Below are 22,829 nucleotides of genomic sequence, written 5' to 3' on the forward strand. Positions count from 1 at the left end.
CATTGCATACTTATTCCAATTTTAGTCCAATTTCATTTTAGTTTTACATCAATTCAAGTCTAATTCCATTCTGTTCTTTTGCAGTTGGTGCAGTGGTAAGTGTTAGTGCTATTAGTTTATAGTAATAATTGATTTTGGGGGAAAGGAAATGGCGCAGTATCTGTCTCATATATCGTTGGACACCTGAACCGCGCCGTAAGAGAAGGGATAAAGGAGGGAGTGAAAGAAGAAAGGAAGAAATAGGTGCCGTAGTGGAGGGCTCCGGAATAATTTCGACCACCTGGGGATCTTTAACGTGCACTGACATCGCACAGCACACGGGCGCCTTAGCTTTTTGCCTCCATAAAAACGCAGCTGCCGCGGTCGGGTTCGAACCCGGGCTATTATTAGTTAATATTTCATATTTTCCAGTCCATGACGTCACACCACTTTGACCAATCTCGAGTTTTGTAACACCGCCACTCCTTGGGCCACGTCCGGTTTGCGTGTCGATCACCCATGTAATCTTTCGCATTATTAATTTGCTTATTTGCAATGTGTACACCTGATACTAATTTACGTTTCTAGCAGAAACGGACGACGCGGGCTTCAATCCTTTGAAAGGCCGTAATATTTTTGATCACAAAAAAACCTTTGAAGCCTTCATTGCCACGTGACGTACTTTAGGAGTCATCTATCCAAGTTCGCTGCCCTTGTAAAACGAACTTAGACAAAGTTCGAAGGTTTTCAGAACCCATGCTTGTGTGCACCTAGTTTGTAGATTCTAGAAGTTTTGCTTTCTCGAAAGAGTTTGCTTCAGAAGGTTACGACAACCTCGAGGAGCCGCTGTGTGTGCGCAGCACTTCACACGGCAAAGTCACACGGCAAGGTGGCGCTAGCCACCGTCCCTATTCAAAGGGGATGTCTATGACATCCGTACAAAATGGATCCATGATTCCATGGTTCGATCTCTCTACACAAATTCGACGCCGACTGCACAGAGCTGCAGTTATCACAATTGAGAAGTTCCGGCTGCGATTTCGTCCCGAGCTTCAGCTTGATAAGTTGCGCAATAGTAAACACTTCGTCCATTAAAAATCAAATAACTAAAATTTGCCAGTTTCCGCATAGTAAACTGTTCTCAAGCTTCATAACTACGCCGTATTTACAAAAGTTGAAATGTTTGTTTGCTAGCGAAATGCTTTAACTATTCCATCCTCTGTACTAAGCTCAGTGCCCTATTCTAACTTTTTCTTCCCAGAGACACACTGTACAACTACGCCGGCCTGAAAGTCATGCTAGGTTTGGCAGCACATGTCTCTGAACGATTCCGGAACGCTTCTTTCGAACTCACAAGAGCAATGTCAGGAGTAGTCGCCGACAAGCCGCGGTGGGAAAAATGCCTTGGCATCGTGAACGCAATGATGCCCGAAATTGTGGGTCTACTCTACGTTGAGCACAAGTTCAGCGAAGAAGCCAAACAAGAGGTAACCGTAGCTTTTTGGACCAAATGAGCACCAGCCTAGACTTTGCAAAAATTTGTTTATACAGTCTATAGACTCTCCACGCACTTGTGTCAATAAAGGCAATGGTCAGTGTATTGAGAAATCCTATAGACCGGTCTACGGAAAATACTAATCCTGTAGACAGTCTATAGGTTTATGGCCATATATATTTCGTAGACGTTACTCTTTAGGCTATGAATATATGCTATGAATATATGCTATGAATATATGAATATATGCTAGGAATAGACAAAATAAATTATCTAAAGGAAGGCAAAATAGTCGAAAAGAATTGTATAGGAATTGTTTACAGTATTTTTAAAAGGAGTACCGCCTTGACAACGGTGGGGGATACTCGCTCGCATTGACGCTCCTAGCAATGAACGCTTAAGGGGAAATTAACAATGAACGTGTTTCAGTAAATCGTTAACATTTAAACGAAATATATAACGATTTAGAAACAAATTTTCCTTATTGTCAAGGGTATAGGGCGTTCGGATTGTTCTTCTGAGGTATTAAAGGCTCTGTGTATAGTCGGGGGCGGGTGGATGGAGGGCAATAAAAGAAAACTTTTTGGTAATGGCCCAGTGCAATAATTGGTGGAACCTTAAGTGCTTTTAAACCACCGTATGAGTATACCACGGCAATTTGACGTGGAATGTTCACATTTTTTTACGTTTCATTTAGAGGTAATACGTGGGCGCGTCCAACCGAAACTTAAACGTTTTGTATTACCAAGGCTCAGCTAACGGTTATCACATTTATAAAGGCTCAAGTATGCCTTTACAATGAGCACTGATCAGCCCAATGCTCCACGGGATATTCGTAGCCTCAAGTGCTCTTTAAAAAGATACTGCTAACCAAAGCGTTAATACTTGTCCGTTTCAGGTTAAAGATCTTGCCAAACGGCTTATGGCAGTTTTCAACGAAACGCTGCAAAGCGCTGAATGGATGGACAATGAAACGAGAAAGACTGCAGAGGCGAAGGTGTTGTATAAACATTTATTTTGGCAACTTTTGTGCAATACAGTTCGTTCTGTTTGCCTAGTCCGCTTTGCGCATTACGCCCTACTTTACATCCTTACGTTTGTGGTATTGCAAGCTCTACTGCACGGTTAAACTGACACGTCCAAATGTTCTCCAGGCGGTGACTTCCGAACATCTGCTGAACGCAAACTAGAGTTCGCTGAACATTTTGCAGTTCAGATTCAATCTACACGCTGCACAATAGGAACTCATCATCTTGGCCTCTTTTCAGCTAGCTAAAATGGGAACAAAAATTGGATACCCGGACTGGCTGCACAATACGACATATCTGGAAGAACTTTACCGATTTGTGAGTATGCGCTCAATTAACCTCACATCGATGACTACGAATGTATTTTAGAGAGTCTTAAGTTGGATAGCTTGTTTTTCAGCACTCTGTTGACCTACGAGGTCCTTGTTTGTTGCATCCCTTCAATTTTTTTCGGCGTTAATACCTGGCACCGACAATATTCACGCTTCTGGACGAATCTAGGGCCTACAGTGACCGCAACAGCAGTTTAAAATCAAGCCTAAACGTGGCAAGATGGGCTGGTTTGTACGTATTCATAGTTAACGAGGGCAAATAGCACATAGGTGGTGACGAAGAAAGATGACGCTGTTTTTGTAGAATAAGCGTTCAGCTGCGATTGGGCGCCTTGGTTGCGTCTTCGTCCTCTTCGTTCATCATCTTCGTTTTTTTCTCTCGTTAGTCATGGACACCAAACCCTGAATTCTCGCCCAATGGACAATGCAGGGAGGGCACTGTCCCGGAACATGGAGGGAGAGGACTATCCCTTTTCATCTGCCACTCCCTGCATTGCTGTGCCAGCAGGATCATGAAGATCGGCCGACGCCATTGGCTGGAAGGGGGTCCTTGGACAGGGGAAAAGCCGCTTCGTTCTTGAGTTGTATACGACTATAGTTCCCTTAAAGTGGGTGGGCACCGGGTTGGAGCCCCACCCAGAGAAAGAACTAAAAATGAAAAGAGAAATGCAAGACGAACAGGAAGAGAAGAAACCCGAGACTTTAGATTGTAGCCGGCACACTGGGCTCCACCACTCGATGAGTTAGTCTCCTCTTTGTCGCCACAACCGTTGGGTCCACTATTCTTCTGTGGTGGCGCCATCTGTTGAAAAATACTAAACAAATGGCTTTGCGATAAGTGGAAAAAGTTGTTTTTTTTTTTGAATTTCCGCTGATTGACCAGGAGGCTCGCTACCCTTTTTCTAGAGAGATACGCGTTGTAAAGATGACGTGATGCTTCACGCTTTTCGTTAGTTTGCAAATGCGGACAAAATCGGACACTTCATTTGAAGACTTTTTCTGCAACAACCGCAGCGGTGGCCAAGTGTTTGAGCATCTGCCACCGGTGATACAATGGGACAAGCTTTTACCTGGCCTGGTGCTCACCTCATTTCTGGCGAAATGCTTGAAAAACGGGTCTTTGACTCCACCTTGAGTAGCGAAAACACCTCCTGCCATGGCCCTCCTTGGTCATAGATGCCCATGCGCCATAAAAACCAATCATCATAATCATTTTTTGCACAACACAAGACTTTTTCACGCAAAAAAAAAGAAACCCTAGCAGCGCTCCCGTCGGGTAATCTACTTGCGCAACGTAGTTGTTGCCGTTATGTTTTCTTTTAGTGTCGTTTAAAAGCTGCAGACAACCTCTTCCTACAGGTACCACAGCTCGGTAGCAACTGCACCTTCGCGGAAATGCTGCGCTTTATAGCCAGGAACCACTGGGTGCAGCAAATTCTTAAGCTGCCAGAGCCGTACGACAAAGACGCCGAGTGAGTCTTCAACGTTTTTCTTACACAACATTCATGGACTCACACCGGTAGCACATTTATAACCATCCTCCGCCCCCCCCCCCCCCCCCTGCCCACTAAGATACTTGCTCAAAATGGCATTCAAAGCATCAACGCAAGGTCTTGTTAAGTTAAGGTCACTAGAATTTGTAATGCTCAAGTTGTTGCTTTGTGAAATCTAGTTCCCTCCGTAATGTAATCAAAGCTTTCTCGAGAAATATGGGTAATCTATTCTGGCAAAAACTCACACAGTTTGAATCACTCGTTTGCCGGCGCAATCAGGCTACCGTTGTTTCACCTGCTAAGATTTGTTTTACGTGCATTCATAGGTGCAGTCTTGGTCAAAAGTCTTAAGGCCATTCGGTCTTTGATAGTGCAGTAATGGCTCTGTTGTGCGGCGGAAGAGAAATGCCTTTCGCCTTAAGACTTTTGACCAAGTCTGCGCATTCCACTCCTTGTTCATTGCAGATGGCTGGTCGGTCCCGCTTTCGTGAACGCCTTTTATAACCCAAGCAACAACGAAATGGGTGAGATCACGCAAATACGATGAACAATGTTGCATCATACAAAAACTAGCTTTCTTACAACTCGGAAATTTATAATTACCACATTTATGTCCACACTCAAACGATAGAGTTTTAAGACTCAACTGCGTCAGCAAGGTTATACGAAGTTTGCAGCATCGTCGCATTGGTCCTAACAGTATTCCTTCTGTAAAAACAAGCTCAGTGACGAAACCAATCTAGCCCACGCTATCACCTAGCGACCAGCCAGTTGCGGCTGTCGAGATTATGCGGTCACGTGACATAGTGCGGTGACGTTATTATCGTGGGCCTTGCCCACGTAGGCCTATAGAGAAGCTAGAGTCAGTAGTTGGGAGAGAGAGAAGACATAGCTGCCGCTGTCTCTCCTTCACCCCAAAGAAAAGCAAAGGCCTCGAAGTCACTTTTCTGTATTTAAAATTTACCATCTGTAAAGTTAAGCCATACCACATGTACAGGTATGAATCACTATTTGTACCGGTTGCAAGCGTTATCAAAAGCACTACGATGTCTTTTGTGAATAATGCAACTTCCATTTCATGCGGGAAGGTTTATATTAAGGCGAAAGCATTTTTTGGCTCATGAGTAGGTTGGCGCGGACGGAAGTTACAGGCAAAGGCTTTCCGCAGAAGTGTCCGCACTTGTATGGTAATTACAATAATAAGAAAATTGGGCTCTAGCTGGGAATCGAACCTGGGCCGCTGGCGTGCCAGACGGTGGGTTGCCACTCCGCCACAACACTTTTTTTTTCGACGAGGCTCGACGTTTGATGTTTAATAAAGGTACGTCTAGTGAATGCACAGTTCTTAAAAACGTATCTTCGAAATATTCACTGAGGCCTACATGAGTAATTATGATTATGTTAATTATAGATGTCGCAATCAAGCGAGTAACAAATTTCCTCAGTTTCCGGTAAAATAATTCCGTGCTCTGCGTGCAGTCGTAGCGCCATCATGCGGCGCCCAGTGAAAACCCCCTCAAAATGTACGGCGCTGGGCCAGCAGATGGCGCAGGTGGCAGACAACACATAGTGTTCCTGTATATGCTCCCGCAGGGAGCATTTACAGTAACACTAACAGCACATAGCGTTCGCATTTCCACACGTAAGGAGACTGAAGTGCTCCCCATAATTTTTGGTCAGACTAGATGTGCGCCTAAGTTTGTTGAAGATCTACAACACGCCGCTATAGATTCTTGTGGTGTTTTAGACATGGTTTGGCCGGTTCGTTCTGCATTTCTTCGCGTATTAGCGTGAACCCCAGGCAGTACAATCTGAAAAAAGGAACACAAAGTTATAGTCCAGTAACGTCGCGTGACATAAGACACTGGTATTTTTCTCCTTTTAGTGTACCCTTCGGGAGTTCTTCAAGGCGCCCTCTATAAGCGTGGACTTCCGTCGTAAGCCATTAAATTTTTTTCATCTTGGTATTAACCGTATAAGTAGCTCTCACGTCACAACTTTTGCTATCTTATTTCAAGTGATAGAATAACTTTACCACCCATAACAGCAAAGCGACTGAAGTAAGGATTCGTGAATTAACTAAAAAGCATTTCCATCTTGAACTGTTAAACATGCGTTGGGAAATTTTCCGCTAAGCGCCGGACATTTGCCGCTCATGCAGTACTGCAACACACGTTCGTTCGGCCACAAAATGTTAAGGTATGCGGGCATGCGGAAGAAAAAATTGATACGCTCTTATGCGTTGCGAGTTTAACTCATCTAAAGCTATCTCTGCTACTGCTGGTCTTTTTCTAATTCCTTATACCTGCCGAAAATTGAAAATCGAAAATTGGTTGTTGGGGAAAGGAAATGGCGCAGTGTCTGACATATCGGCGGACACGTAAACCGCGCCTTAAGGGAAGGGATAAAGGAGGGAGTGAAAGAAGGAAGAAAGAGGTGCCGCAGTGGAGGGCTCCGGAAAAATTTCGACCACCTGGGGATCTTTAACGTGCACTGACTTCGAACAGCACACGGGCGCCTTAGCGCTTCGCCTCCATCGAGACGCAGCCACCGCGGTCGGGTTAGAACTCGGGAACTGCGGGTCAGTAGCCGAGTGCGCTAACCACTAAGCCACCGCGGCGGGTAGACCTACAGAATTTGTGGAAACCTGAATTACCTCAGTGATTGCAACGACGACGTGGTCACGTGCCTGGCTCTGATCACGTGACGACACGCGACCGTGAGTCCATGATAGTCGCGTGACTGTCAGCATTCGGTAGCGAACATTCTCGAAAGAGAATCAAATGGGTTGCCTGCATGTACATCGGCAAGTGTGTGCACTGTGCCCTGGTATCAATACCCAGCATTAATACTGAGTTCCGTGGAAGCACTACAGTAAATTTGTTCCTGAGCACTCGCATCCCGTAAACTATTGTGGCGGACTGTAAACAGTTTTGCAGCGATAGCTGTCAGCCGCCCGTCCCTGGCTTTCTCGTCGCCGTTGGCGTAACCGGTGTGTGTGCTAGCACCCACCTGTTGCGCCGGTCGACTTGGGTCGCATAAGCCTACGGTTGGCTCTTTTTGGAACAGCCGCCTGCCAGTGCAGAGTTGCATCACGTGACCACTACACCAGTGGTCATGTGACTAAACGCCTAAACAGCTATCGCTGAATATCGCGTGACTTAGTCGTAACTGTCATGTTAGTTTTTTTTCGTTTTCTGCAACAACAAATTGCTGGTCATACCTCGTTTATTCCATTTCGCTGCATCCAGAGAACATGTTGTGGAGGGGATAAGTTAATACAAGGGGGAAGGTGGCTTGAATTTCAGGGCACCAGTGTCCGTGGAGAAGCAGCACACGGTGGACGACTCGTTGTTATCAGAGCATTTTAGATTAAACCACAGCCATTATTAACAGCTAGGTCACAAGAAGTACGAACGTACTAATTTTGTTCCACCACTGATTACCCATATGAAAATAACAAAGGCCGTCAGGAATTCCTAGCGAAATCACGATTCCTTTGCCTATCTGCAGGGGCCCCCTCGTCCTACCCACAAACTCCGTCTGCCCCTTCCCCTGAAGAAGGATATTTTCTTGTGTTCGTTCTTTCTTCGGGGGGAAGTTAAGTTGCCGAACCGGAGCATTTCCATTGGTCGAAGGGAAGTGACGCCACTAGAGCGGAAGTGCCGTCACTACCGGTAAAGACATCAGCAGCTGCTTATGATATCGCATTGCCAACACACAATGTAATTACGTTTCCCTGTGAATTTTTAAAGAGCTTCTCTCTCAGCCCAAGTAAGGTGCTCGAACATTCAAGTTAATTTTGCGGGTAGCACTACACTGCCTTTCCCGCGCAGGGATCTGAAAGCATTTGTACAGTGTCCTTACCAGGGCCTATGCAAACAAATCATCCTGACAGCGCAGTCCCTCAGATATGCAGGGTTAGCTGTATGCACCTTGTATAGATAGTCCGAAACACGTTTATTTGAAGCAGCTTTAATCGCCTATAAAGGTTTCGCTAGAGCATATAAGCAGACATGGACAAAAGAGTGAACTTAGCATAAAGGTTTCATTGTCCTTTAGGCGCGGGTAGCTTTAGAAATTGAATGTGAACAAGAAGCGATGTGGGCTCGTAGATTAAGGGGAGGGCCTCTGTAGAGAATAGTCACTGGAACTCACTGTAAAGGTGACGTGTTAGTCTCAAGAGCTAGTCACAGGACAGAGGATAGCAGGTGACGGAAATCAATAATCGAGGCAGAGGCCATAGCCACATACTGCTTCGGGCATCCGTAAGCCGACGCTAGATAAATGTGAAGTCACTAAAAAAGCTTTGAAAAAGCACTGCTTTAACGGAGAAGTCAGACAACGTTAAGTATTGAGGCACCTTAAATGCGCGGGTCCTGTGCACCTATGCTCAGGTCTGGAGCGTCGCAACGCCCCAAACGCGGACGCCATAGCGAAGCACCGCGCATGCGCCCCAGGGATGATTAGCGCTGCTTAAATATTTTTGTGGCGAATCCGTGGGTAGATGCAAAAAATTGTGACATCACTGCGGCACCCGCATTAAAAGAATGCGTAAGCGTTAAGGCCTCCTTGCCGCCTCTTTGCCTCTCTTTATTCACGCTTCGCTCCTTCCACACTTCCGGTTTTTCAAATTTGGCGCCACGATGTAGCTCCGCCCACTTCCGGTGTTTTCAAATTTGGCGCCACTTTTGCTGCGGCCCCGCCCACTGTTCGGACATTTTTGGCTCTAATTAATTATCTAACTGCCCCACATGCACCTCATTTCCTCCTTGCGAGATTTTTTGACGCTCTATCTAATGCAACCATTTTTTTGTCTTATAACTCAATTAGTTCGAACGTTATCGTGATGACAAGCTCGTGATGACACGAAACCGCTAACATAGCCATACAATGCTTATGCTTTAATAAATGACAAGGCCTGCCTGAGAAATAATCATAATCTTGCCTACAGCTCGGTCAACTATGGAGCCATTGGCATGGTGGTTGGCCATGAAATGACGCACGGCTTCGATGACATGGGTGTGTATCCTGAAGAAATCTACTGAAAATTCTTGTCCTTCACTTATTTGATGCAGTGCAGTTCTCGCGTGCCCACACCAATGTCGGTCGGGTCTCATGTTAGGAATCAAAACGTCTCATCTACAGATACAATGTGCTACTTTACTTATTCCACCAGATCGAGGTGCCGGGCTAGTTGGTACTGTATAACGAACAACACAGCACGAGCGATGGGGACAAACGCCAAAAATGCGACGAATACCAGCGCTCGTGTGTGTCTCACTATTGGTGTTTGTCCGTGTTACTCGTGCTTTGTTCGTTATACTTTATTTAGTTTATTTCCTGTTCTCCAAGCCACGCAATGTGCGATGGTTGCGCGCGGAAATTTCGTAGTTCTCACTGGCCGGCAAACAATTTTCTTTTTTCATAGAAACTTTTGGAAAAAGCCATCATTGAAGCCATTAGCACAGTAGGTAAATTTCGCGCTGCCACGTCTTTGTTATTTTCATATTTAGTTTACAAAGAGCTACTAGAAAAGGACTCAACAAACTGTGTTCGTGATGCACGTTAAAGAAATACAACGAACTTTCTCCATACGCAACTGCTCTCTGTTGTTATGCTGCCTACGTAGCTTTAGAACTATTATAACGCACTTTTTATTCTCACGTAAATTATTGTCATCTTGTATGGGGAACTGCAACACATTCTTGTCTTCGCAAAATACACATGTTGCAGAAAAGGGCCCTTCGCTACGCCTTCAATGTTAGCTATGGGTCACCCAGCAAAGGTCTCTTTCTTGCAGCCGGTGTGGTCCAAATCTATGAATTATATCGATACCGGTTGAGCATTTGTTACAAAACAGAAATAAAAAATGGTACCAACCATATTCGACGATTGGCAAACTTGCAAGAGAAAACCACAAATTACCCTTTCAGACAACCCGAACAATGGATGGTGCCAACAGCACGCCTAAACTCCGGGCAAGAACGTTTGCAATTCACACTCCCTTCCCTTCTGAACGCTTATACATCTGCACATTTTGACTTATTCACCTGTACTCATAAGGTATTGCGTAGGATGTATATAGAAGGTAGCTACGAACAATTTTCATCCTCAGCTGTGCCAAAATAAGTATTTGCTTCTGTATCTCATATTTTATGTATGAGAGTGTGATATGCAATAACAATCTTTTTATCCCTGTGTTTACTCAGTACGCTTGAAGTGCTCTTGCGATGTATAGCATTACATTTTTGTTCTTTTGTTTCGTTTTATACGACACCTGAAGTTGAGTCGTTGTTTGTTTGTCTTCTGCTGCTGCCTGTAAAAATGGGGGCTGCGGCTTTGTCAAGCTGTATTTTTTACAGCTTTTTCTGCAGCTCCTCTGTCCATATACCTTTGCGGCAGAAATAAATTTATTATTATTATTATTATATTAAAAAGACAGAAGCAGATGTCAAGCACCTTTCTGCGACTCCCGCACAATAATACAATTCAGCAAAGAGCGAAGATTTTCCGAGAAGTCAAGAGTTTTGACTGATCTTCGACATTGTTATTGCGCTACTCAAGTTTTACACTGACAAGAACGACACATACAGACAAGGCGCCTGTTGTTTACTTTCCCCTGTCCTCGAAGGAAGCCAGTTCGACGCTGACGGTGCACTTAAACAGTGGTGGACAAACGATACACGCGCCCACTTTGAGGAGAAGGCTAAGTGTTTCCAATACCAGTACGGAAACATCACTGATCAAGCGGCCAATATGTCGGTGAGAATTCGCAGATATATCTCACAATTGCATGTAATGTTTGCTAATCCCCCACCCCCATGATCTACAGTGCCTACATCCGGAGAGTAAATGCATGCGGGGTTTTCACGATGAAGGCGCCTAACTTTAGAATACGTAATGCTTCGAGTGACCCCTTCGGCGTCTACGATCATAGGTAGAGGAAGTTAAACTCGCAACCAAGTAAATAATTATCAACGCAAGCTACTACAGTGCTTTTCAGAAATAACCTCTGTTACGTACAGGCATGAATTCAATAATAAGCTGTCTTATATGGCATATAGTTTCTTACTATAACTAGATGGATAGCTGCTGTGGTACACTTAATGCACCACAGAGAGACACAGTGATGCCGGGGAGACGACGGTTCTCACTTGTCTTGGCTGTTGTTAGGCATACTACGTGGATTACACTGTAAAACATACTACTCTTCTCGAGGCGAACCTCGTAGTAATTTTGCGAAAGTGAAAGTTCCATTGTATCCTAACACCGAGCTTTCACTTGCGTTAAATGTATTGCAGTGAAAAACGCAGTACAGGAGTAATTTAGCAAGCAAAGAAAGAAACCTCGTCTTCGCGGCATTCCACCGGTGGATTGGATTGAATTGAATTGAAGCTTACTTCGGAACATTTATACAACGCATATTTGAAAGAACATCTGGATCCCTTGCTAAAAGCTAGTTGGGATCCATGCAAAACATATCAAGTGGTACTAACTGCAGGCATCAGAACAAACGATTTACAATACACAATATGAAGGCTTTCGCATTCAAATAGAAAGTTGAAATCTTCTTGACCAAAGAAGGCATAAGCTGAACAAATATGTATATACATACAAATACAATGTCTATGCACAATCCAGCATACAGAGGAAAAACAAGCTGCAGAGGAAATACACTCTCATCACTCTAATTTATAATATTTTTTTAACAGGGGTAGAAAATGTGTGCTTCGCTTCACGCCATCTGTAAGAGTATTCCACAGCTTCGTCCCCACATGTGCTCTGGTCCTTTCTCCGTAGATATTTTTCGTCTTCGGAAGAAAGAAATTTCCATGTGTAGCGTTACGGGTGCGATTAGATGGCAGAGTGAACATGGATGAGTGCAATGGGTAATTGTCCACAAGACATGCATGGACCGTCAGTAGAGTCCTGTATTCAATAAACGATTTTAGCGGTAGACTGTTCATGTGCTTAAAAAGAGGAGCAGTGTGCGCGTTGTAGTTTGACTGTGTGATGAACCGAATTGCCCTTTTTCGCAATACCCTGAGCGGCTCTAAATAAGACTGGTAGGTGTCACCAAATAAGACTGGTAGGTGGTAAGTGTGACGAAGTGCTTTTTGAGAAACTCGCATAGAGGTTGGAGCCACTTTTCCCTCTAGGTAATAATTAGAAACTATACTTTATATGGAGTGTTTATACTGCGACAGACTCGCACTCTTGCCTAATATTTCAAACACTGCATTGAAGTAGCTTCGACCAGCTGAACTGCTTTAAATGGTAGCGCCTTAGCGATTTGAGTTTGCAGCACAAACGTCTATGGACATTGTGTGCGCCCATTCAAGGGATAATTAAATGCACCATTTTTTCCTCTCTCGCATACAGCTGAACGGCAGAAACACAGTGGGCGAGAATATTGCCGACAACGGCGGCCTCCGAATGGCCTTCCGGGTAAGTTTCAGCGTAGTTCATTAAGAAACGTTTTCTTTACGGGGTTAAAATGCTAACAATCAATGCTTTCTGGTTTGTTCCGCCGTAAGTCTACAATCATTGGCACTGTTAGCATATACGCGTGTGCGTCCGTGCGTGTGTGTGTGCATGTGTGTAGATGCGAGCGTGCGCGCGCGCGCGCGCGCGTGTGTGTGTGTGTGTGTGTGTGTGTGTGTGTGTGTGTGTGTGTGTATGTGTGTGTGTGTGTGTGTGTGTGTGCGTGTGCGTGTGCGTGTGCGTGCGTGTGTGTGTGTTCGCGCTGTATTGTAACCGTCAAGGGTAGCAGTCAAATTTTTATGTAGCACATTATCTGATGAGAAACTATCTCCTTCTGCAGGCGTACAACAGACTACTGAAAGAGGGAGCTGAAAACGAGACTCGTCTGGCCGGCCTGGAAGACCTGTCCGGGCAACAGCTGTTCTTCATAGCAAACGGAATGGTACCTATGCTTTTTCAGGCCATCACTTCAGTCAGTGCTATCTCTTCGGATGACTATAGATCATCTTTCAGGTGAAATGCGACAACACCTAAATAATAATGGGCGCGGATATTCGCGCAGGTATGGTGCAGCAACAGCCGGCCAGAGTATCTAAGGCAGCTGATCCAGTATGATCCACACAGCCCACACCGATACAGGTATGACTCGACAGCGTCATTTCGTAATACACTCACGCGAGGGAAACTTACGTCCAGTTTCTTGTTAACGTTTGAGTGCACCAGTCTATGGCATATGCTTCACGGCCTTATTCGACGCAAAATTTATTCACGGCTAGAATACGCGTAAGCATGAAATAGATCCAGACAGATAACAGTAAATTCCCCTTCAGAATAATGAAGTGACAGCTGTGAATTTAATACTTTCTTAATAACTTAATAATTTAGTACTTTCAAAAAATGTTTATTTCAGAATACTTGCTGCAGCGCATTCGTTTCATACGGTGTCCTTGCACGCTTCGAGTTCATGACGTATCTGTTGAGATACCTGTCCATTGGTCTATCCTCAACCATATATATCTGCCTATATGATTTGCGAGCTCTCGGGATGCTCTGTATCGAGTGGCCGGAGGCGGCGAGCTTTCTTGGAAATATTTTCTCTCCATCAAACGAATTCAGCAAAAATATATACACCTCAGATGTTAACGAGAAAAAACAAACAAAAGGGTATGATGATCTTGTTTTAACGACGCCTTAATCTCTTTTCGCATCACAGGGCGCATAGTGTTGTTGCTGTCCTCTGTTGGAGGGGAGCAATGCCGGAGTGCGGAGTTTTGCACTTAGCTCCTATCTTTTCCTTAACCCTCTTCATTCACGATAAAGCAAACCATACAAACTTTACGGCATTGCAATCGGTACTTAAAAGCTAACTCGTAAAACGAGAAATGGCTCTCTCCTTTGCTGCCACTTAATACAGAGAGGCAAGCTTCTGTTCATAAAATGTACGCTGTGTGAAGGCCCGACTTGGCGATGAAAAAAAAAAAAACTAATTATGAGCTGCGTACTTTTTTTTCACAAAATCGCCATTTTTCGCCAGCTTTTGGCCATCTTTCTGTCGCTTTATTGATCTTACATAGCTCTCTCTTTACTTGTGTAGTGTAGAGATGACAGCGAACATGCAATGCCATTTCGAGACACTGCGGCAACAACAAACTACACAACGCACTACAGTTATACATTGTACATCCTAAGAGGCCGAAATCACTGCTTGCTTTATTTCAGAGTCAACGTACCAATGGGTAACATGGAAGCCTTCAGCATCGCGTTCAACTGCCCGTCAAATTCGACAATGATCCTAAAGAACCGCTGCACTCTGTGGTGAGGTTGACTCACAGAAGAAGAAAAAAGAATGCGACTGGAGGCGGAAGACATGAATTCCGAGCCTTCCTTAGAGTTGTTTCGACCGGTACATCGCAGCAGGACAAAAAGACGGCAATTGGCATTTATTCCCAGGCGCCCGTTTGCAGTTTTCCGTTCGGTAACCGGATTATATGCCAATATTCGCAGTCGAATATGTTGGTATTGGTTTGACACTACACGTAAATCTTCTTCCTCGTTGACTGCGTCTCTGTCCTAAAGAGATAAAGCCACAAAATTTCGACCGTAATCAAACGACATGATTTGCTTCATATGCATAAGGAGATGCCTTCTAGAAAGTTTCAGTCGCAGACGTTGAGTGAAAGTAATTTATTATGATTTTTTAATATTGTCCAAGGAGCCGCAGGACGGTTCCACCCGCATACAGTGACGTCCAGATGCACTTGCCCCCTTAATGAGACGTCACCAAAACCATTGGTTAACAGGAAGAAGCAGTTCGTGCCGGCGACGCAGACGTTATCAGTATTGTGGTACTCCATGTTGGACTGTCGACCGTGACGTCATGGTGAACGTCAGCGCTGGTGCCGGTCGAGACCGAGACATGCCGGTAGAAATTCGTTCGTAATTATTAAATAGCGATGCGCACTGGTGTTTTGAGCTCATTTTCATGGTTACTAGGAGCGGAGATCTTTCTCAAGGAAAAAAAAAACGGACACCCATAAATTTTGCCTGCCCTCACAAAAATGATCTATAGACAGTTCATAGACTTCTTATAGACTCCATTGACTTCCTATAGATATTTATTTTTGTCTATGCATAGTCTATAGATTGTCTATAGACAAAAGTCAACTAAAAGTGTATGGCTATAAAACTATAGATTGTGTACAGAATGACATGGAATTTGTATTGCCTATAGACTGTTCTCTAGTGTTTGTCTATAAAGAGTCTATAGACTTTATAGACAGAGGTCTATGGACAATCTATAGACTGTCTAAAGAAATTTTTTGTTAGGGTGTACCCCTTTAACAGCGATCTAAAGCTCGAAGAATATAATTCTGAGCCGATCCCTTTTATTTTCCCGTCCAATACATGCTAAAGAATTTGGGGTTTCAGTGGGTACCAGGACACTGCGGTGTTTATTAACATGGGTTGGCTGATTTTTCACCATATTCGCCCATTAATGAATCTGTTCCACCGTTCGTACTATAAACCTTATCCTGTTGACAGTGGCCCGCTTCGATTGGCACTAACATCTTCACTGTCTCCGTGAGCTTCTGACTACTGCAGAATGCCAGCATGTAACATTCCCTCTCATGTTCATTCGTGCAGCCCAGTGCCTTGCCAAGTGTTCATGACCCTCATGTGCTGTAGAATACCTCGACAAAATCTTTGCTTATGTCGTTCAAGATGCGCACAATCAACCTTTCGCGATCCATGGGGTGAAATGAGAGCGATTCTTTGGATCACTATATTCTTACCTGCCGGTACCTCAGGTTACCGGTACTGGCAGGTACCTCATGCATCATATCGTATGGTCCTCATACGGAAGGTACCTCGTACCTCGGAAGTACCGGCACGTACCTCGTACCGGTACTTTCCGGTACATAGGTGTATTCTTGCCTACCCGTTTGCACCTCAGTGAAGAAGTTATTTTTAGATTTACCTAGCCAGACAAGAGCTTTCGCTGTCTGTTTCAGTTCTCCGTTGATTCGGGGCAAAGATCAGAGGGCATGCCCTGAAACCATTAAGCTAGTTTCTCCGTAGCTACAGTATATCATTGCAACCGGGAAACTCCTACATTAACCGAGATACTTATTTCAAAATTTCTTTTTCGCCTTTCAATGCTCATTCATAATACAATGCAATGTTTTCGAAAATTAGCACAATCCATCCCAGCTTACTAAGCCATATTTCCTGTCCCGTTACACCTTAGTGCCGCTATTGCTCCTCTAATTTCAATATGGTCCAAATCCTGGACAATCCCCCACTCTGGGTATGCCCCATTTCACCAGAGGCCCACAACTCCAACAAAAAGAAGTATCTCCTCATTTTTTCAAAACTAAATTCGTCTTGATGCGCTGCCTTTTTTCTGAACTTTAATTTTCCTTTCGATTATATGCACATCGGCGGCTGGACAAACAAAAACTTACAAAAATAGACAGAGATGAAAGGGAGACCTTTAGTAGGGCAAAGTTTCGATTTAAGCTGACAGTTTTCTGATGGAGAACTCTAAATAATAACTAAATGTCAATGCATTTGAAATCTCGTCCTTCAAAAACTTTTCTTGTTGTTACTGAGAATAAATATATATCATAAAGCACACTAAGTAGGGTGTTCAAAGCGAACATGCTCACTTAAAATCAGGCAGTATGTCTTGTTTTAAGTAAGGATGTCCGAATATTTCAAGCCTTGTCTATGACGACAGATGCACGTGCATGAAATGAAACTGAAGGCGCAAGTTTTGTCCACCTCAAAGACGCTAACATCCTAGAGGCTAAACCATCGTAGTATCAGCTTTGGCTGCGCAGGTTAGGTTCTCCATGTGCCTAAATTTTGGTTTATGGGCGTTTAACGTCCCAAAGCGACTCAGGCTATGAGGGACGCCGTAGTGAAGGGCTCCGGAAATTTCGACCACCTGGGGTTCTTTAACGTGCACTGACATCGCGCAGCACACGGGCATGTAGAATTTCGCCTTCATTGAAATTCGACCGCTGCGGCCGGGATCGAACCCGCGTCTTTCGACTCAGCAGCCGAGCACCATAACCACTGAGACACCTCGGCGGCCTTGTAAAAATTTTCAGGTATCACATCGTTATTACATTCGTCAATTTCTGTAAAAAAAAAAATTATAGCTGCCATAACTTTGGAACAGTCTGCAGATGTCAGCTTGGTTTTGCCGCTAAAGCACGATGCCGAGCATCATCTGGACTGAGTGGCGTAGCCCTAGTAGTAGAATAATAAATTGATCGTTAATTGTTAGACAGCCTCTGCGCTAGCGCACATTGGGATTAGAAAACATGTCAGAGAAATGCAGTACAATAGAACGAAGACGAAAAATACGCGATTGAATTTGCATAAAATGAATTAGGGCCTTAAATTGCGGATGACCATATTAGTTTAAAGAAATTAGGACAAAGGTATAGTGTCTTTGATCAACTCTGGTGAGAAGCAAAAGCTTGCTTTGCATGGTTATACGTTCACAAACGCCACACACACTGCCGAACGGATTGTCGGTAAAGCGTCGATGAAATGTCGGATGGGGCCGTTGCCAGCTGCCACGGTGGGCAGATTGTGATGACGTCAGTAGGTCACATCACCTGCCACGTCACATCACGTGACACCTGTCACGTGGCTGCACTCACGCTGCCCTCTTCAAAACCTAGCGTAGTGAAGCTTTCACTTCAAAAGAGACGAAGCAGAGAAGCGCCAACAAAAATGCAACATCGTATGTGCAAGGACTGACAAAAATATGGTTGCAGCAGCAGAAAAAAATTACACCGAAATGGAGCAAGGAAACTAGGTTGCAGGAAACAACAGCTCTGAATCCGAACAGTAGACACATTGGCTTTACGATGACTGTATGGCAGTAAAGTTGAAGCGCGTTCTGAAGCTCAGTCCGGAAAGAATACAGTGAGTGCTGGAATAAGTCGTAGTTATGTGAGTACATATATGTGTTGTAGTCTGAAGGACAGACAGTGTCAGTTGCATGATGTGGATGTGTTGAAAATGAGGGATTTTCTGTGTTTTTTTTTTCTTCAGCAGTATTCTAAGACAGATTTTAGCCAGCAGGTCTGGATAAGATATAGATACACGCACACGTTTAAACAAAGAAACGAGGTCGGCCCGGGCACGTCTGGCGCTCAGAAAGGGGAGAAGGTTACAACTAGATTAGTGGGATGGAGGGTCATCAGAGCAGGTCATCAGCGCAGCTGCAAGAATGGTGCTTATAGGTATACTTGCGCATTATCAATAATCTCTATGATGGATCGGCACGCACCGTTCCAAATGACTGCTGCATGTCCAAGAAGCGGACGGCAGATAGTCTTGCATAACCTGAAGGAGCTAGAATGACTGTAGTCTTTTCATACACGACAAACACTCAGTCGTCGAAGCGCTCATTGTATTACAGATTGAACATGAGTTGGGAAAGTGCGCATGCCATCAATAATCATTCCCAGCTTCATAATTTCAGAGGCAGGAGCTAAAGATGCATTAAAAACTGTTTATGGAAACAAAATACAATGATCTTTCCAGGTGTAGGATGGCACTTTCGTATTAGCGGAGTTCAAAAGAACTTTGTTGTTGGGGCACCAATTGACTAAGGCGCTCATGTCGGCCTGAAGAGTAGTCAGGTCACTAGAACTGGCAACCACTTTAAAGAGCTTGATGTCGTTAGCATAAAATAGAAAGCCGAGGTGATTTATTTCAGAAGCGATGTGATAAACAACTAATGATAAGAGGGGGGGCCCCAAGAGGGCATGCGATGCGGAGGCAAGATAACCGATGGTCCTTAAGGGTAACGGAGTGGATTACAAGAAAAGGCAAGCGTAACCGGGAGCGGCAGAAGGTTAGGTGGGCGGATGAGATTAAGAAGTATGCGGGCACACGGTGGCAGCAGCTGGCACAGGACAGGGGTTAATTGGAAAGACATGGGTGAGGCCTTCGCCCTGCAGTGGACGTAGTCAGGAGGATGATGATGATGTTGAATTAAGTGACGTAATAAGAGCGACCTGCAAGGTAGCTATTCAGCTTGGACGGACACTTATGGGTTCTCATCAAGGGCAGCTTCTGTATTGGCAATACGTGGCTGACAACATTAAACGGCTTGCCTAGGTTGCAGGAAACGGCGCTGAGTTTATGCACGGCGCCTTCTTATGTATTGCCTGGAACGTTTTCAACTTAAAGCATGCAAGGTCGGCGGTATTAAACCGGCGAGGTAAGAAACTACGTTGTTTGGGGGAGTACCGTGCTTATGACTATAAATGCCAGGTTTGATGGATTCGAAGAGAGCTTGCAGCGCCGAGAAGAAAAATAGGTATGTAGTTTGCTGTATTTTTTTTTTGCTCCCTATCTATAGACAGGAACTCTACGAGCGTTTTTTTTTTCAAATACTGGGAAACATGCCAGAAGTGATAGAGTTCTTAAATATACTGTAGTAAGAACCGGAGCCCATACGCTGCCATTATCAGCGGAAAAGGCCGATTTCAGAGTCTGTAGAGCCCTAATAACGTAATACTCAGTAGTGGGCGCAACACTGAGAGAGGAGCGAGAATACAGATGGGAGTCAAAGCTATCATTTTCAAAACGGAAATGAACAGTTCCCCAAAGGCTCCGACGAGAAATAGAACCTGATTTCCTGCCGAATTCGCGAAGAAAATTATGATTAATCAATCAATCATTGTTTATTTATAGTGCCCACATTGGGAACAGAGGAAAGAATGTGAGAGGAATGCAGTGTAAATAATAAACACTCTTGCATTACAAAACAAATAATGAACAGAAAAAATGCATAATGGGAGTTATATGACACGAATGGGAGCTTGAATCGCTGATCACAATATCAGGGTAAATAAACGAAGACGGAGGAATATTAAATTCACGATATTTAAAATACAAAAAAAACAGAGGGCTGAAAAAAAGTGACACAGTATATGCAAAGACTGACGGAAGGAAGTTCAAAGCAGTAGCGAATAAAGCAATTAACAGGAACAACGGAGCAAGAAAATTGGTTAAAAAATCAGATCAGTACGTACAAAGCCTGTACAACGACACGTCTAACATTGCTGGACAAAAATTTTGAATATTGGAGAAATGTAAGGTGCTGTTGTGAAAATATTGAAGTTAATGGCCCATTCTTCCGATGTACAGCAAAATCTTTCTTTTGAAGTGTTTCCATTACTTGCACCGAGCAGTTAAGACTGCTGTAGAAAACTAATGCGGAGCGCTTTTGACGATAGCAAAAACGTTAATAGCAAAAACAAAAAAATGAAGGCCTGCCAACATGAGATATGCGGATAAATTGATTGTTGTAGTGAAATATTGCGATTTATGAAAAATTGCGTTCGAAAACTTTTCCCTGTTCAAAAATTCTTTTCTCTAGAATTGTTGAGCGTGATAGGCTGTCACGTTAAAGTGCGCTCTGAACTTTAGTCCGCAAAAAACAGAGTGAGTGTTGAAAAAGGTCGAGGTCATGCGAGTAAATGTCATGCATGTGCTGTGCTTTGCAGTGTCTGCTGCATGATGTGGACATCTGGAAAACGGGAGATTTTCTGGCGGTTGTCGGCGATGTTCTACGTCAGATTTCGGACAGCAGATCTGGACTAGAACTTTGGAACCTCGCGTCAGTTTAAACAAAGAGACGAGACTCTCTATAGATTTCTCACAGAAGCTGTGGCCTTACTATAGATATTTGTTCTTGTATAGTCCTTATGAATTGTCTGAAGACAAAAGTCTACTAAAAATGTATGGCCATAAACCTTTAGATTGTCTATAGGTCCGTAGGACCTGTATTGCTTATAGACTAGTCTGTAGGATTTGTCTATAGACAGTCCATGAACTTTACACACAGTCTATGGACAGAGTATAGACTGTGTAAAGAATTTTTTTGTAAAGGTGAGAAGGGCAGGTGGCTAGAAGTGGACGCGGTAGATGGAGTGTTATGAAGGTTGCGAGAATAACTGTGCTTATATCAATCTGCGGATAGTTTTGTATGACCTCAAAAAAGAACTAGAGTAACTGAAGTTAAAAACTGAAGACAAAAAAACACCTAACTGTCGAAGAGCTCGTTGTTTTACAAACCGAACGTGAGCCTGTAAGTTTAGGGCGCCATCACAAATCACCTCGAGGTCTATAATTGCTTTTAACAGGCATATTTTTAGCGCAAAGGACGGGACGAGATACAGACAAGACGAGCACGGTCTCGTCCCGTCCTTTGCGCTAAAAATATGCCTGTTAAATCCGAACACCAACTAGCCCAACAACTCACCCTGTTGAAGTCTATAATTGCACAGACACGAGGTAAACATGCATTAAAAACTCTATATAGAAGCTTAATTTAGGGAGCTCTGCGGGGTGTAAGATGACAGTTTCGTTTTAGCGCTGTTGAAAAGTTTGTTGCTGGTGCACCATACGACCAGCGAGTTTATATCATTATGAAGAGCAGTACAATCTCTACGACTTGTAACACCTTAAAGATCTTGATGTCATCAGCATAGAGAAGAAAGGAGAAGTGAGCTCTGTCATTAATAAATGATGAAAAGGGGTGTCCAAGAACACACCTCTGAGGAATGCCACTAGTGGAAAAGTATTTGTAGGACTTCTGGCTCTTACGCAGATGTAACAAGCGCGACATTCAGGTTAACTCCTCAGCTTGGACAAAACGCTAATGGAGCGCCACAAAGGACAGCTTACGGATTAGCAATTGGTGGTTGACCACGTCGAAGGCCTTGCTGAGGTTGTAGGTCGCGGCGTCGAGTTTCCCCCGGCCATGCGTTGCCTTATGCACTTTTCCACATAAATAATGCAAGGTTGGTGGTAGCAGACCTTCCAGGTATAACCATATCGTTGAGAGAGCAGTGTGCTCTTCACTGTAAAGGAAGTGATTGTGTGCAGTGCGGATTCGAAGAGCTTGCTTGCAGCTTATGTGGAGAGAAACGGGTCTGTAGCTTGCTGCACTTCTTGCGCCAGATTTTAAAACCAGAACAATATGTGCTGTCTTCCAAAGGCTGGGAAGATAAGCAGAAGTGATAGTGTTATTCTTATTACATGTACTCATGAGAACCAGGCAACATTGTTACCATAGGTTTTAATAAAGCAGAGAGATTGTTATCAGGACCACAGGAAAAGGTCGGTTTCAGAGTTCGCGGCGCCCTGTGAAGTTCAGCCTCACCCAATGGGCACTTAAACTCCCTTGGACGTTCCGAGGACGTTTTAGACGTCATCCAGACTTCCATTGGAGTTTAAGTGCCAACTGGGCAGTTATTAGCTGGACGCAACATTGAGACGAGCGAGGAGAAGGCTTAGCAGTAGAGTGAAAGCTGTGCATTTCAAAAACGAAAAGAAGAAACTAAACTGTTCCACGAAAGCATCGACCACCAGTCGAACATCGTTGTCTATCAAACTAACGTACTAATTATTTTTCACGGTGTTTTCAACTAAGTCCACATGAGTCCACATGAAAAGTTCCAGAAGCTTTTTACAT

General features: G+C 44.1%; 1 protein-coding gene across 3 annotated transcripts in view; it reads left to right on the forward strand.

Moving 5' to 3' along the window:
• LOC144111519 (neprilysin-1-like) overlaps positions 1–19,070 on the forward strand; it is a 35,946-nt gene extending 16,876 nt beyond the window's left edge. For 2 of the 3 annotated variants that reach the window (XM_077644843.1, XM_077644844.1), the window contains 12 exons: positions 1,241–1,466; positions 2,373–2,471; positions 2,743–2,820; positions 4,194–4,306; positions 4,793–4,851; positions 6,213–6,264; positions 9,282–9,349; positions 10,962–11,092; positions 12,713–12,778; positions 13,155–13,256; positions 13,377–13,453; positions 14,534–19,070. In XM_077644843.1, coding sequence (XP_077500969.1) covers positions 1,241–1,466; positions 2,373–2,471; positions 2,743–2,820; positions 4,194–4,306; positions 4,793–4,851; positions 6,213–6,264; positions 9,282–9,349; positions 10,962–11,092; positions 12,713–12,778; positions 13,155–13,256; positions 13,377–13,453; positions 14,534–14,633 — 1,171 coding nt within the window. In that variant the 3' untranslated portion in view covers positions 14,634–19,070. The remainder of the gene's footprint in view (positions 1–1,240; positions 1,467–2,372; positions 2,472–2,742; positions 2,821–4,193; positions 4,307–4,792; positions 4,852–6,212; positions 6,265–9,281; positions 9,350–10,961; positions 11,093–12,712; positions 12,779–13,154; positions 13,257–13,376; positions 13,454–14,533) is intronic. The other variant, XM_077644845.1, reaches the window with a different exon arrangement.
• Positions 19,071–22,829: the final 3,759 nt, after the last annotated feature.

This window comes from Amblyomma americanum, chromosome 11 (genome assembly GCF_052857255.1).
Source record: "Amblyomma americanum isolate KBUSLIRL-KWMA chromosome 11, ASM5285725v1, whole genome shotgun sequence".
Taxonomy (NCBI): domain Eukaryota; kingdom Metazoa; phylum Arthropoda; class Arachnida; order Ixodida; family Ixodidae; genus Amblyomma; species Amblyomma americanum.